Source organism: Theropithecus gelada, chromosome 2 (assembly GCF_003255815.1).
Source record: "Theropithecus gelada isolate Dixy chromosome 2, Tgel_1.0, whole genome shotgun sequence".
NCBI classification, from domain to species: domain Eukaryota; kingdom Metazoa; phylum Chordata; class Mammalia; order Primates; family Cercopithecidae; genus Theropithecus; species Theropithecus gelada.
In genome coordinates, this window is record NC_037669.1 from 193,177,292 (window position 1) to 193,192,268 (window position 14,977).

At 41.3% G+C, this 14,977-nt stretch overlaps 1 protein-coding gene across 2 annotated transcripts in view; it reads left to right on the top strand.

Moving 5' to 3' along the window:
* Positions 1-14,977, top strand: part of UBXN7 (UBX domain protein 7) — a 78,707-nt gene that overhangs the window by 56,874 nt on the left and 6,856 nt on the right. For both annotated transcript variants that reach the window (XM_025377442.1, XM_025377443.1), the window contains 5 exons: positions 2,783-2,929; positions 5,379-5,469; positions 6,133-6,260; positions 11,509-11,908; positions 12,316-12,395. In XM_025377442.1, coding sequence (XP_025233227.1) covers positions 2,783-2,929; positions 5,379-5,469; positions 6,133-6,260; positions 11,509-11,908; positions 12,316-12,395 — 846 coding nt within the window. The remainder of the gene's footprint in view (positions 1-2,782; positions 2,930-5,378; positions 5,470-6,132; positions 6,261-11,508; positions 11,909-12,315; positions 12,396-14,977) is intronic.

The following is a 14,977-nucleotide window of genomic DNA, read 5'->3' on the forward strand; positions in this document are numbered from 1 at the left end:
AGGCTGGAGTACAATGGCACGATCTCGGCTTACTGCAATCTCTGCTGCCCAGGTTCAAGCAATTCTCCTGCCTCAGCCTCCTGAGAAGCTGGGATCACAGGCGCCCACCACCACGTCTGGCTAATTTTTGTATTTTTAGTAGAAACGGGATTTCACCATGTTGGTCAGGCCGGTCTTGAACTCCTGACCTCAGGTGATCCACCTGCCTCGGCCTCCCAAAGTGGTGGGATTACAGGTGTGAGCCACTGCACCCGGCCTATTCAAGACTCTTTTATTCCCTCCCAATATTGTTGTTTTGTTTGAAAATTGTATCTTTGGACCCTTCCTTTTAGCAGTAACAACTTTTTAACAGTATCTTCAGTGTGGTTAGTATCATTTCCAAGTTTCTTTTGCTAGTATTAGGTTTCTCCCCCGTTGGAAGCTTCATGAAGGCAGGAATTTTTATGTTTTAGAACTGCTATAACTTCAGTATCTCTAACTGTATCTGAAACATGATGAGTACTCAGTATTTGTTGAATAAATCTGAGCTAATGAAAGCATGAATGTGAGTAAACAAATTTTAAAAGCACACACACAAAAAAAGACTCTTCCATTTTAAACTCTGGACTTTTATTCATTTTCAGTTTTGTACATTTTTTTCTTGTCAGTGTTTTTGGGGCAGACTTCTGTAAATTTACCCTGTTATAGGAATATATGCTCTCTAGTCTGTCTCTAGAATGTATGGTCATTTTCCCGTTTATTTTCAAATACTGTTTCTGTAGTTAAAGCAGCTTAATTATTCATTTATCATTCACTTTTTAAATCTTTGTCCTATAAGGAAGTAAATGGAAATATTACTTCCTATAAGCAAGAAATTATTATATTTGTATATTTTAAAATAAGCCTTTGACCAGTTAAATGCAGCTTCCTGGCTCAATATAAGGATATTTCTTTTTAGACCTTGGGTTTTCACCCATGGAATCAGTAAGCAAATATTAGAAGATCATATATTCTGGGGCTGAGTGGGGTGACTGACACCTGTAATCCCAGGACTTTTGGAGGCCAAGGCAGGAGGATCATTTGAGGTTAGGTGTTCCAAACCAGCCTGGCCAACATAGTGAAACCCCCATCTCTACAAAAAGTGTAAACAACAAAAAAAGAAAATAATTTATTCTGGGGGATTCATACAAAAAATGCTATTTGTGAGATGATGTTAACTTTCTTAAAACAGAAGATATTCTCCGTCTGACATTTTTCAATACCCACAAAATGATATCCAGTGTGTTCTTGGATTGTTATTACACCAAATTCATTGATTCGTAAGATTTTCCCATGTCACACTGATTTGGAGAAGAATATTGTTCTAGGATAAAGTTATTCCAAAACTGTGGTTTCGTGTCACTGTTCTTTCCTTGGCAGAGATTTGAGGCAGCATTTATTTGCTCATTTGCTTTTCTGCCATTGTTTTCCACTCAGCAGCATTTCATGGGTCTTTATGCTGACAAGGGACTGACAGGCAAAAGGCACACACTAATGATTGATATATTGATATTTGTGGTATGAATCGTAGAGTTGTTTGGGGATCATTCTCAAACATTCTTTGACCTTGTAATCCCAATTTTTGAAATCTGCTCCTAGGAAGACAACTCTTAAGAGAAAAAACTCTCAGCAGTTTTCACTAAAATGTTTAGGGTGATTCTCCAATATAGCAAATATGCCTAATAATTAAGATTAATATGATGTTTAAAAATGTTCTAGAAATGATGCTGAAGAAAACAAAATAAAATATGCACACCAATTGCTTTCATTAAAAAGAAGTATATTTGGCTGGGCACAGTGGCTCACGCCTGTAATCCCAGCACTTTGGGAGGCTGAGATGGGTGCCTCACCTGAGGTCAGGAGTTCGAGATCAGCCTGGCCAACATGGTGAAACCCCGTCTCTCTACTAAAAATATATAAAAAATTAGGCATGGTAGCACAGACGTGTAATCCCAGCTACTCGGTAGGCTAAGGCAGGAAAATCACTTGAACCTAGTAGGTGGAGGTTGCAGTGAGCTGAGACCGTGCCATTGTGCTCCAACCTGGGCAACAAGAGCGAAACACGTCTCAAAAAAAAAAAAAAAAAAAATTTTGTTGATGGAGGTTGCAAGAGAATAAAATTATGTGACTTGATCTTAAGTTTGTTGAATCCTTTTCGGGTAAAGATGTTTAAACATACTTTAAAAATTCAGCCATTACCGGGCATGGTGGGTCACACCTGTAATTCCAGCACTTTGGGAGGCCAAGGTGGACGGGTCATTTGAGGTCAGAAGTTTGAGACCAGCCTGGCCAACATGTTGATATCCCGTCTCTACTAAAAATACAAAAATTAGCCAGGCATGTTGGGGCACGCCTTTAATCCCAACTACTTAGGAGGCTGAAGCAGGAGAATCACTTGAACTCAGGAGGTGGAGGTTGCGGTGAGCTAAGACTGCACCACTGCACTCCAGCCTGGGCAATAGAGTTAGACTTTGTCTCAAGAAAAAAAAGAAAGAAAGAAAGAAAAAGATCAGCCATTATAACAGATAACTGGATAAAAGAGAAATGAGTTAATTTAAATTTGAGAAGTGCTTGAAATGGACAGTATAGTTATACATGCATATGCAAAGTAAATATATAGAATATATAAATACTGAAAACTCTAGATGTTATATCTGGGCAAAAACTTAGTATTTTTAGTGAAAGACAACCTCTGAACAACTATGGAAACATCTGTCACCAAGTAGAAATTATTTCTAACAAATGTGTAACTTTACTTTTGCAGGCCAAAGAGTGTGGCCAGATGCAAAATAAGTGGCTGATGATAAACATTCAAAATGTGCAAGACTTTGCCTGTCAGTGCCTCAACCGCGACGTGTGGAGCAACGAAGCTGTGAAGAATATTATCCGGGAACATTTCATTTTCTGGCAGGTGAGAAGGAGAGTTAATCAGAAGTTTTGTAGAATTTTACTTTTGTAGTGTGGGATGTTGAGGGAAAGGAATTGGGTTATAATGAATTAAGACATTTAAAAAAAGGTAAAACCGGCTGGGGCAGTAGCTTGCGCCTGTAATCCTAGCACTTTGGGAGGCTGAGGCCGGCGGATCACCTGAGGTCAGGAATTCGAGACCAGCCTGGCCAACACGGTGAAACCCCGTCTCTACTAAAAATACAAAAATTAGCCGGGCGAGGTGGCGGGCGCCTGTAGTCCCAGCTACTCGGGAGGCTGAGGCAGGAGAATGGCGTAAACACGGGAGGCGGAGGCTGCAGTGAGCTGAGATCCGGCCACTGCACTCCAGCCTGGGTGACAGAGCGAGACTCCGTCTCAAAAAAAAAAAAAAAAAAAAAAAAAGATTAATAAAAATAGGCAAAATTAATTTAAATAATATATTTCGTTAAATCAATATACCTGTATAACTAGTACAAAAATAATGAGATGATTTGCTTTTATTTGGTGTTAAGTCTTCAAGATATGGTTTGTATTTATACTTACATCCCTTCTCTATTTGGAGTAGCCAAATTTCAGGTGCTTCAGTAGCCACTTCTGGGTAGTGGTTGCTGTGTGAGACAGTGCAGGTATAGAAGATCTTGAGGTCATTGGAAGCATTTGGCTAAGACTTAGATTTTAGCTTGGGTTTGATACTTTTTAATTCTGTGTTCTTAGACATGTCACTTTAGTCTTCCTAGCTAATGAGATAAGGTTAGAGACCTTGTATCATTTTTCCCCTACTGTGAGACAAGGTTTTGCTCTGTCACCCAGGCTGCAATGCAGTGGCATGAACATGGCTTAGCCTTGACTTCCTGGGCTCAAATGATCTTCCCACCTCAGTTTCTTGAGTAGTTGGGACCACAAACATGCACCACCATGCCCATATAATGGTTTTTTTTTTTTTTTTTGTAGAGATGGGGTCCTGCCATATTGCCCAGGCTTGTCTCGAACTCCTGGGCCCAAGCCATCTGCTTCCCTTGGCTTCCCAAAGTGCTGGGATTACAAGCATGAATCACCGTGCCAGCTCAATTTTTTTATTTTGTGGAAAGTTATAGAAAATAAAAACTTACAAATGAACTTAATTTTTTCCCCTACTGTAAGATATGCTATTAATGTTATTAATTTGCCTGTGTATATTTTACAGGCCCCTAAATTTAATGTAATTTTAATGGTAAAATTCCTTGTATTTTATTCAACAAATATTGATCAAGCAGCTCATTGTTTAGCACAGTGCTGAACTCTAGAGCTTATAATCCTTTTTTCTTTCTTTCTTTCTTTCTTTCTTTCTTTCTTTCTTTCTTTCTTTCTTTCTTTCTTTCTTTCTTTCTTTCTTTCTTTTTTCTTTGTCTTTCTCTCTTTCTCTCTTTCTCTCCCTCTCTCTCTTTCTCTCTCCCTCTCTCTCTCTTTCTCTCTTTCTCTCTTTCTTTCTTTCTTTCTTCTTTCTTTCTATAAATAGGGTCTTGCTCTGTCACCCAGGCTGGAATACAGTGGTGCAGTCATAGCTCACTGCAGCCTCTAACCCCTATAGGCTCAAGGGATCTTCCCACCTCAGTCTCCTGAGTTGCTGGGACTATAGGTGCACACCATGAAACCTGGCTAATTTAAAAACAAAAACAAACTTCTTGTAGAGATGGGGTTTTGCTATGTTGCCCAGGCTGGTCTCAAACTCCTGTCCTCGAGCTGTCCTCTGCCTCTGCCCCACAAAGTGCTAGGGTTATAGGTGCGAGCCACCATGCAGAGCCATAATCTTTTTTTTTTTTTTTTTTTTTTGAGACAGAGTCTTGCATTGTCGCTGGGCTAGAGTGCAGTGCCGCGATCTCGGCTTGCTGCAGTCTCTGTCTCCCAGGTTTAAGCAATTCCCCTGCCTCAGTCTCCTGAGTAGTTGGGACTACAGGCACGCATCACCATGCCCAGCTAACTTTTTGTATTTTAGTAGAGATGGGGGTTTCACATGTTGGCCAGGATGGTCTCGATCTCCTGACCTGTGATCCACTCGCCTCGGCCTCCCAAAGTGCTGGGATTACAGGTGTGAGCCTCCACGACCGGCCCATAATCTTAATACATTGTGATTTATTAAGATGTATATGGTTGAGAGTTATGAATGACATAGGTTGACAGATAACTTGAGCAGGAAGAAGAATACCTCATCTGAACTGGGAAAGGAAGAGGAATGGATTGATATGTTTATGGTAAATTTCCAGAGGGTGCTAAAAGTAGGAAGTTGAAGGAGTTCGAACCAGATGACCTTCATTATCTCTTTAGTGTAGGAGTGAGATCTTAATACATATGCCAGAGGTGTATTTGGAGAGCTAATTGATGTTGGTATATAACAAGGTTATAGTTGGTTCTTTTCTTAGAGGCTGACTTTTTTTTTTATATCAATGATTTAACAGGTTTATCATGACAGTGAGGAAGGTCAGAGATACATACAGTTTTATAAGTTAGGGGATTTCCCCTATGTTTCCATATTGGACCCACGGACAGGTAAGATTTATATCAGCGTGCAACTTTTAACCTATCACTTGTCTTTCAGTTATCTCAATTGATCTTTAATATTTGACTGGATCTGTTTTCAGAATTATAGTAATTTAGGTGAAGGTTTCCTGTTTTTTTTCCCCTTTATATTATTTAAACATCTATTGATGTATGTAGTTAAGACATCTTTTTCTGGCAACATTGGGAGATGGTAGTATTTTAGGTTTGTGCAGTTCTGTTCTTTTGAAGAATAACTGATATATTCATCTTACCTTTTTAAAGGAATTTTTTAAAGTTTTTTTAATAATCATTAAAATGTTAAGATTGCCCAGATACTAGTTGTGATCCCACCCAAGAAGCAGAGGGTGGAGCTGGTTTTATTAATTAATTGTGTTTTATATAATATTGCTTTCTCTGAATCTCTTCTTCCTAAATGGCAGTAAGTGATAGCAGCAGATAAGATAGTTGCTCTATCATGATGGGTGGGAATCTGTTAGGTGAGTATAATTGATGTGACTTCTAGGTTATGAAGACAGTATATAGCATAAGCTGGTGGAGGGGATGTGTCTTTACAGTACACTTTAATTATGCATATGCTGAAAGAGATACTTAATGAGAATGTTCAGAAAGATTATAGATATTATATTTATATATCCTGGTTTTAATCTTTAGGTCAGAAGCTAGTAGAATGGCACCAGTTAGATGTATCTTCTTTCTTGGACCAAGTGACGGGATTTCTGGGTGAACATGGACAACTGGATGGACTTTCTAGCAGTCCCCCCAAAAAATGTGCCCGTTCAGTAAGTATAATTAGGAGGTGGTGATGGGAAAATAAATGTAATTGGTCATAAGCATCTTACATAAAATGTTTGATGTTAAGATGGTAATGATAATCGAACTAGTGGACAACTGTCCTTGTGGCTATAGCATCTTAGATATCCTCCTCAATTTCCCATTTGAGAGTTCCATCTTCTTGGTGAAATCATGATACTCATACTCCTCCCAGTCTGTCTTGCAGCTAGAGTGCAGGCAGATGCCCCCAGATCTGGATTTAGAGGGAAGCAATGTGAATAGGTTGAGCAGGAGGACTGATCTGGCAAGCCCAGTGGTAGAGGGATCTACTTCCTTAGGGACAGCTCTGGGAGGGCTTCTGATAGCCAGGTCTAAACAGCAGTGCGAGTGATGGGTTTTTGTGTGTTTTGTGTTTTGTTCTGGAGATGGGATCTTGCTATTTTGCCCAGGCTGTCCTGGAACTCCTGGGCTGAAGCAGTCTTCTCACCTCAACTGCCCGAGTAGCTAGGACTACAGGTACACGCCACCATAGCCGGCTGGAAGTGGTGTTTTTCGTTTTTGTTGGAACAACTCTCGTGGTATAGTTGAGCGTTATTATTGGTTAATATAGTTTTAGGGCCTGGCTCTCTGTCCCTCCTAGAATTTATTTCTATACTTAATTTCTAGAATGTACTATTACTAGGTAGACATGTTTGATAATTGGTATCAAGATTAGTTACAAATAAGAGACTGAACTTGCAAAGATACAGCAATCTCACATAGGTTTTCATGGCTATTTGGGTTTGATAGCTGTAGGGATAAAAATAGTTTTGTTTTATTGGGTTTTTTTTTTTTTTTTTTTTTTGAGCCGGAGTCTTGTTCTGTCACTAGGGCTAGAGGGCAGTGGTGTGATCTCGGCTCACTGCAACCTCCGCCTTCCGGGTTCAAGCAATTCTCCTGTCTTGGCCTCCCAAGTAGCTGGGATTATAGACATGCACCACCGCATCCGGCTAATTTTTGTATTTTTAGTAGAGACGGGGTTTCGCCTTGTCGGGTAGGCTGGTCTCGAACTCCTGACTTCAAGTGATCCGCCTTCCTCGGCCTCCCAAAGTGCTGGGATTACAGGCGTGAGCAGCTCGCCCGGCCTGTGTTTTCTTTAGACAGGATCGCGTTCTGTTTCTCAAGCAGCAGTGCAGTGGTGTGATTATGGCTCACTGCAGCCTCCCCCTCTTGGGCTCAGGCGATCCTTCCACCTCAGCCTCCTAAGTAGCTGGGACCACAGATGCGCATCACCATGCCAGCTAAGTTTTTAAATTTTTGTAGAGACGGAGGTCTCCATATGTTGTCCAGGCTGGCCTCAAACTGGCCTCAAGCAGTCCTCCTGCCTCAGCCTCCCAAAGTGTTGGGATTCTGGGCGTGAGCACCACACCCAGCAAAATTTTTATTGTGTTGTGTTGTGTTGTACTGTATTGTATTGTGTTTTTTGAGATGTGGTCTCACACTGTTGCCCAGGCTGGACTGCAATGGCATAATATTAACTCACTGTAGTCCTTGCAACCTTGAGAGAACATGGGAAAAAAAAAAAACAAAACTTGCTAGCCTTGAACTCCTGGGCTCAGTCGATCTTCTTGCCTCCGCCTCCTGAGTAGCTAGGACTACGGGTGTGCACCATCTTGCCTGGCTAATTTTTTATTTTTGTGGAGGCAGGATCTCGCTATGTTGCTCAGCCTGATCTGAAACTCCTAAGCTCAAGCCATTCTCCTGCCTTGGCCTCCCAAAGTGCTGGGATTATAAGCATGAACCACCATACCATGCCCCGCCTAAAAATAGTTTGAGAAGATGTGAGGAACACTTCCTTCAGTTATCACCTATAATAAAGTGCCTATTTAAGGAAGAGCCCTTAGGGATAGTATAGAAATTTTGTTGACCTCAGGCAGTCCTGCTTGATTTACAGTTTTTTGGGCGCTTTGTTGTTGTTGTTTCCTCTCTTCCATGGAATGCTTCATAATGTCATGCTCTGCTTTTGGTGGCATGTTAATGCTGACCTCACAATAAATTGAGAAGTGTTTCTTCCTCTTCTGTTATCTGCAGTAGTGTCTGTAGAATTGGTATTATTTTTTCCTTGATGTTTGATGATATTTACCAGTGAAGCGACATGGGCCTAGAGGTTTTTTTTGTGGAAAGTTTTAAACTACAAATTCAGTCTGATTGGTGGATACCTGACTACTTGGTTATCTGTTTCTTCTTGGATAAGCTTTAGCAAGCTGTATCTTTCTAGGGATTTGTTCATTTTACTATATTGACGAGTTCATTATAGTCCCTGTGATGCCATTAATGACTATAGAGATTATAGTTGTCCCCTCTCTTAATTCTGTTTTTGGTAATTTTTGGCTTCCCTTTTTTCCCCGACAGTCCGGCTAGAGGCTTAGTAGTTTTATTGATCTCAAGGAACCAGCGGGGGTGTGGCATGTGCCTGTAGTCCCATCTGCTTGGCAGGAATCTTGCTTGAGCCCAGGAGTTCCGGAATGTGCTGTGCTATGATCATGCCTGTGAGGCCACTGCACTCCAGTCTTTGGGCAGCAGTGAGACTCTGTCTCTTAAAAACAACAACAACAACAATTGCCTTTGGGATTTTGGTGGTGTTTTTGTTTTTTGTTTTTCTCTATTGTATTTGCTTTCTAGGTCATTTATTAATTTATGTTTTCTTTGGGCTTAATTTTATTTTCTTTTCCTGGATGTATGCTCTTTTTTTTTTAAGGTGGGGAAGCTTAGGTCATTAATTTGATGCCTTTCTCTCTTCTAATATAAGCATTTAATTCTGTAATTTTTCGATAAGTACTGCTATTGCTCAATACTATTTTCTAGCTACAAGAGAAATTAGTAAAATGAATTTTTTAGTTGAACATGTTTTATAAACTTAATTAGGGTTCTGTAAGTAAGGAAATCAGAGGAGAATGAAATTCAATAGGAGCCTGATAGTGTCTGCCATGGCCACAATTTTTAAAGTCAAGCTACACGCTATCTGTGCAGTGTCATTGCTGTAAATTTACGATCCACCTAAGCCATTGCATGTCACACAGACACCTCTGCTTGCTTTTTAGGGGCGGTAAATTAGTTTATTTTTAAATTTTCTTTTGGCCGGGTGTAGTGGTTTGTGCCTGTAGTCCCAGCTACTTGGGAGGCTGAGGTGGGAGGATTGCTTGAGCCTGGCAGGTGGAGGGAGTAGTGAGCCAAGATTGCACCACTGCATTTCAGCCTGGGTGACAGAGTAACCTGTCTCAAAAAAAAACAAAAACAAAAAAAACAGAAAAAAAAAAACGTTTTTCCCTTTAATTTTTTGCTACATGATTGCCTGATAGTAAAAAACAAAATGTGGTTTCTTTAGTTTTTTATTGGCAACCCACTTTTTTTTTTTTTTTACCTATTTATTGTGGAAAATTTTAAGCATATTCAAAGTTGAAGTAGTTTATTGAGCCTCTTTGTATTCATTAGCTTATTTCAGTAATTATCAACAGATGGCCAGTGTTCTTTCCTCTAGATCCCATATCTGAATTATTTTGAAGCAAATCTCAGAATTCATTGTTTCATTAATACATACTCTGGGATTTATATTTAAAAGATAAAGGCTTTTTTATTTTTTTAAATACTATCACCATGTCATTATTATACCCTTAAAAATTAGCAGTAATTCTGTAATATCGTGAGATATCCAGTGTTCAACTTTAGATTATCTTACAATTTTTTTCCTCTATAGTATGTTTGAGTCAGGAGTAAGTTCCACTCAAACAACATTATTTTGTGATTCATTAAGTTTAGTAAAATCTATGGCATTAGAACTTTACCAAAAGGGAAAAACTGTAGAAGTTTGCATTTCTCGTTATCATGATGAAAACCTTCATTATAATTAACGGAATTACTAGTTGAAGAATAAAGTGGTGAACAAAGTAAACACTGGTCTCTATGTTTTAGTCATTTTAAAGAGTGGTGTTTTGACTTTATAGTTAAAACTTTTAATTCTTGTCTTTCTCTAGGCAGGTAATACATAAACGTTTCTTGATTTTGTTCATTTTGATTTTTGTTTTGTTTTGTTTTTGAGATGGAGTCTTGCTCTGTCACCAGGCTGGAGTGCAGTGGCACGATCTCACGGCAGCCTCCTCCTCCCGGGTTCAATTGATTCTTCTGCCTCAGCATCCTAAGTAGCTGGGACTACAGGCGCGCACTACCATGGCCAGCTAATTTTTGAATTTTTAGTAGAGATGGGGTTTCGCCGTGTTGGCCAGGCTGGTCTCCAACTCCTGACCTCAGGTGATCCGCCCACCTCAAGCCTTCCAAAGTGCAGGTGTGAGCCACTGCGCCCGGCCTGTCCTGCTTTGTTATCATTTGTGTGTTCACTGGAGTAGCACTATTAATTTCCTTCAAGAACCTTCCCTTGCATTCACAGCTTGGCTGTTTGGTGCAAGAGGCCTAGCTTTGTGTCTGTCTCAGCTTTCAACATGTCTTTCTCACTAAGCTTAATCATTTTTAGTAGAGACGGGATTTCACCATGTTGGCCAGGATGGTCTCGATCTTTTGACCTCTTGATCCACCCGCCTTGGCCTCCCAAAGTGCTGGGATTACAGGCATGAGCCACCACGCCTGGCTTTCATTTTGATATTTTTAAAAATGCCTATGATCACTTGAGCCCAGAAGCGCAAGACCAGCCTGGGGAACATAGTGAGACCCTGTCTCTTAAAAAATATATAGATATATATAGGCTGGGGGTGGTGGCTCACGCCTGTCATCCCAGCACTTTGGGAGGCCGAGGTTGGGAGTTTGAGACCAGCCTGGCCAACGTGGTGAAACCCCATCTCTACTAAAAATACAAAAAAATAAGTAAATAAAAATTAGCTGGGCATGGTGGCGGGCGCTTGTAATCCCAGCTACTCAGGAGGCTGAGGCAGGAGAATCGCTTGAACCTGGGAAGGCTGAGGTTGCAGTGAGCCAAGATTGCGCCACTGCACTCCAGCCTGGGCAACAAGAGTGAAACGCCATCTCAAAAACAAAATAAAACAAAAAACAACAAAAACATATGTGTGTTTGTGTGTGTGTGTATACACACACGTATATATCTCTATTCCAATTTGGCTATGTAAGACACAGTCCTTGCTCTTAAAGTAGAAGGGATACAGTCAGCAGAACATAATAATGAATGGCAAGCTATGATATTTCTTATGCTGTTTGACCTGTTTTTTGGTTTAACTTGTTTTTCTTCCTGTGTTTTATGACTCCATCTCACAGGAGAGCCTTATAGATGCAAGTGAAGACAGCCAGCTAGAAGCTGCCATCAGAGCCTCCTTACAAGAAACACATTTCGATTCAACACAGACAAAACAGGATAGCCGCTCAGATGAAGAATCTGAATCTGAACTTTTTTCTGGCAGTGAGGAGTTCATATCCGTTTGTGGCTCTGATGAAGAAGAAGAGGTAGAGAATCTTGCCAAGTCCAGAAAGTCTCCCCATAAAGATTTGGGGCATAGAAAAGAGGAGAATAGAAGGCCGCTGACTGAGCCCCCAGTCAGAACTGATCCTGGAACTGGAACAGCCACAAATCACCAAGGATTGCCAGCCGTGGATTCAGAGATACTCGAGATGCCACCTGAAAAATCAGATGGAGTAGTGGAGGGGATAGATGTAAATGGTGAGTTACATTATAGACATACTTTCCTTCAAACTTGGATATTGGGGCTGGGCGTGCACTCCAGCCTGGGCAACAAGCGTGAGACTCCATCTCAAAAGTTCAAGGTTAGGAGTTCAAGACCAGCCTGGCCAACATGGCAAAACCCTGTCTCTACTAAAAATACAAAACTTAGCCAGGTATGGTGGCATGTGCCTATAGTCCCAGCTACTTGGGAGGCTGAGGCAGGAGAGTGGCTTGAACCAGGGAGGCGGAGGTTGCAGTGAGCTGAGATCGCACCACTGCACTCCAGCAAAACACTTGAATAATTGCTGAATGGCTGTATTTATTTACATATTTATTTAAACTAATATTCTGTCTTAAACTCCTGTATCCCATTTTTTGTTTTTTTTTTTAAACCCTTCCTTTAGGACCAAAAGCACAGCTGATGTTGCGGTACCCAGATGGAAAAAGGGAACAGATCACTCTTCCAGAGCAAGCTAAACTGCTAGTAAGTACAGGCTTGCTTTGGTTCAGTTCCGACCACTGCAATAAGACAAGTCACAAATTGTTTGGTTTCCTGGTGCATATAAAAGTTACGTTTACATTATTCTGTAGTCTATTAAGTGTACAGTAGCTTTACATCTAAAAATACGCACGTGACTTAATTTTAAAAATCTTTTGCTAAAAAGTGCTAACGATCACCTGAATCTTCAGTGAGTCATCTTTTTGTTGGTGGAGGCTCTTGAAATTGATGGCTACTGACTGATCAGGGTGATGGGTGCTGTGGCAGTTTCTGAAAATGTGACAGCAGTGAAGTTGCTGCATTAATTGGCGATGTCTTCGACAAACAGTTTCTCTGTGGCGTGTGTTGCCGTTTGCTAGTGTTTTACCCACAGTAGGACTTCTTTCAAAACTGGAGTCATTCTCAAATTTGCCGCAGCTTTATCCACCAAGTTTATGCAGTATTCTAAATCTTCTGTTGTCATTTCAACAGTGTTAAAAGCATCTTCACCAGAAGTAGATTCCATCTCAAGAAGTCACTTTCTTTGCTCATCCATAGGAAGCAGCTCCCCTCCCTTTAATGCTTGCTCATGAGACTGCAGCAGTTCAGTCCCATCGCCATCCTCCACTTCTAATTCTAGTTCTCTTGCAGTGACTTCCTCCAGTGAGTTCTAAAACCCTCGAAGTCATCCATGAGGGTTGGAATCAACCTCTTCCAAAGTCCTGTTCATGTTGGTATTTTGACCTCCTATGACTCATGAATGTTCTTAATGATATTTAGACGGGTGAATCCTTTCCAGAAGATTTTCAGTTTACTTTGCCCAGATCCATCAGAGGAATCTGTATTTATGGCAGCTATAGCCTTTGGGAAAAAAAAAAAGGTGGGGGGGGGTCTCTTGCCCATGCTGGAGTGCAGTGGTCGTAGCTCACTGTAACCTTGACTCCCCACCCCGGCTCAAGTGATCCTCCTGCCTCACTCTCCTGAGTAGACCACCACACTCAATTAACTTTCTTTTTTGTAGAGACGGTTTCTTGCTGTGTTGCCAGGGCTTGTCTGAAACTCCTGGACTCAAGTAATCCTCTCACCACAGCCTCCCAAAGTTGAAATTTGGCCCCCATGCCTGGCCAAAATGTATTTCTTAAATAAGATTTAAAAGTTGAAATGACTCCTTGATCCATGGGCTGCAGAATGGATGCTGGGTTAGCAGACTGGAAACAACATTCACTTTTATTTACATTTTCATCAGAGCTCTTACGTGACTAGTGCATTGTCAGTGAGCAGTAATATATTGAATCCTTTTTCTGAGCAGTAGGTCTCAACAATGGGCTTAAAATATTCAGTAAGCCATGCTGTAAATTGATGTGCTATCTTTCCAGGTTTTGTTTTTACAGTTCTAGAACACAGAGTAGATTTAACACATAATTTTTAAGGGACCTGGGATGTTGGAATGTTTTTTTTTTTTTTTTTTTTTTTTTGAGACGGAGTCTCGCTCTGTCGCCCAGGCTGGAGTGCAGTGGCCGGATCTCAGCTCACTGCAAGCTCCGCCTCCCGGGTTCACGCCATTCTCCGGCCTCAGCCTCCCGAGTAGCTGGGACTACAGGCGCCCGCCACCTCGCCCGGCTAGTTTTTTGTATTTCTTAATAGAGACGGGGTTTCACCGTGTTAGCCAGGATGGTCTCGATCTCCTGACCTCGTGATCTGCCCGTCTCAGCCTCCCAAAGTGCTGGGATTACAGGCTTGAGCCACCACGCCCGGCCTGGAATGTTAAATGAGCATTGGCTTCAACTGGAAGTCACCAGCTACATGACCCCTAACAAGAAAGTCAGCCTGTTTGAACCTTTGAGTGGAGACACTGACTTCTCTCTAGCTGTGAAAGTCCTTGATGGCGTCTTCTTCCAGTAGAAGACTGTTTTGTCAAACGTAAATCATATTTAGTGTCGTTACCTTCATGAATTATCTTAACTACATCTTTTAGATAAGTTTCTGCACCTTCTGCATCAGCATTTGCTGCTTCACCTTGTTGCACTTTGATGTTATGGAGATGACTTCTTTCCTTCAACCTCATGGGCCAACCTCTGCTAGCTTCCAGCTTTTCTTCTGTAGCTTCCTTAACTCCCTTCGCCTTCATAGGATTGAAGACAGTTAGAACCTTGCTTTGCATTAGGGTTTGGCTTAAGGGAATGTTGTGACTGGTTTGATTTTTCCATACAGGCCACTAAAACTTTCTCCTTTTCAGCAGTACAGCGTTAAGGCTGTTTTGCTTTCTTTTCTTTTCTTTTTTTTTTTGAGACAGAGTCTAGCTCGCCTAGGCTAGAGTACAAAGGTGCGATCTCAGTTCACTGCAAACTCCGCCTCCCAAGTTCAAGTGATTCTGCCTGCCTCAGCCTCCCGTGTAACTGGGATTACAGGCGCCTGCCACCACTCCCAGCTAATTTTTGTATTTTCAGTAGAGATGGGGTTTCACCATGTTGGCCAGGCTGGTCTCCAACTCCTGACCTCAGGTGATCCGCCTGCCTCAGCCTCCCAAAGTGCTGGTGTGAGCCACTGCGCCCAGCCTATTTTGCTTTGTTGTTTGTGTGTTCACTGGA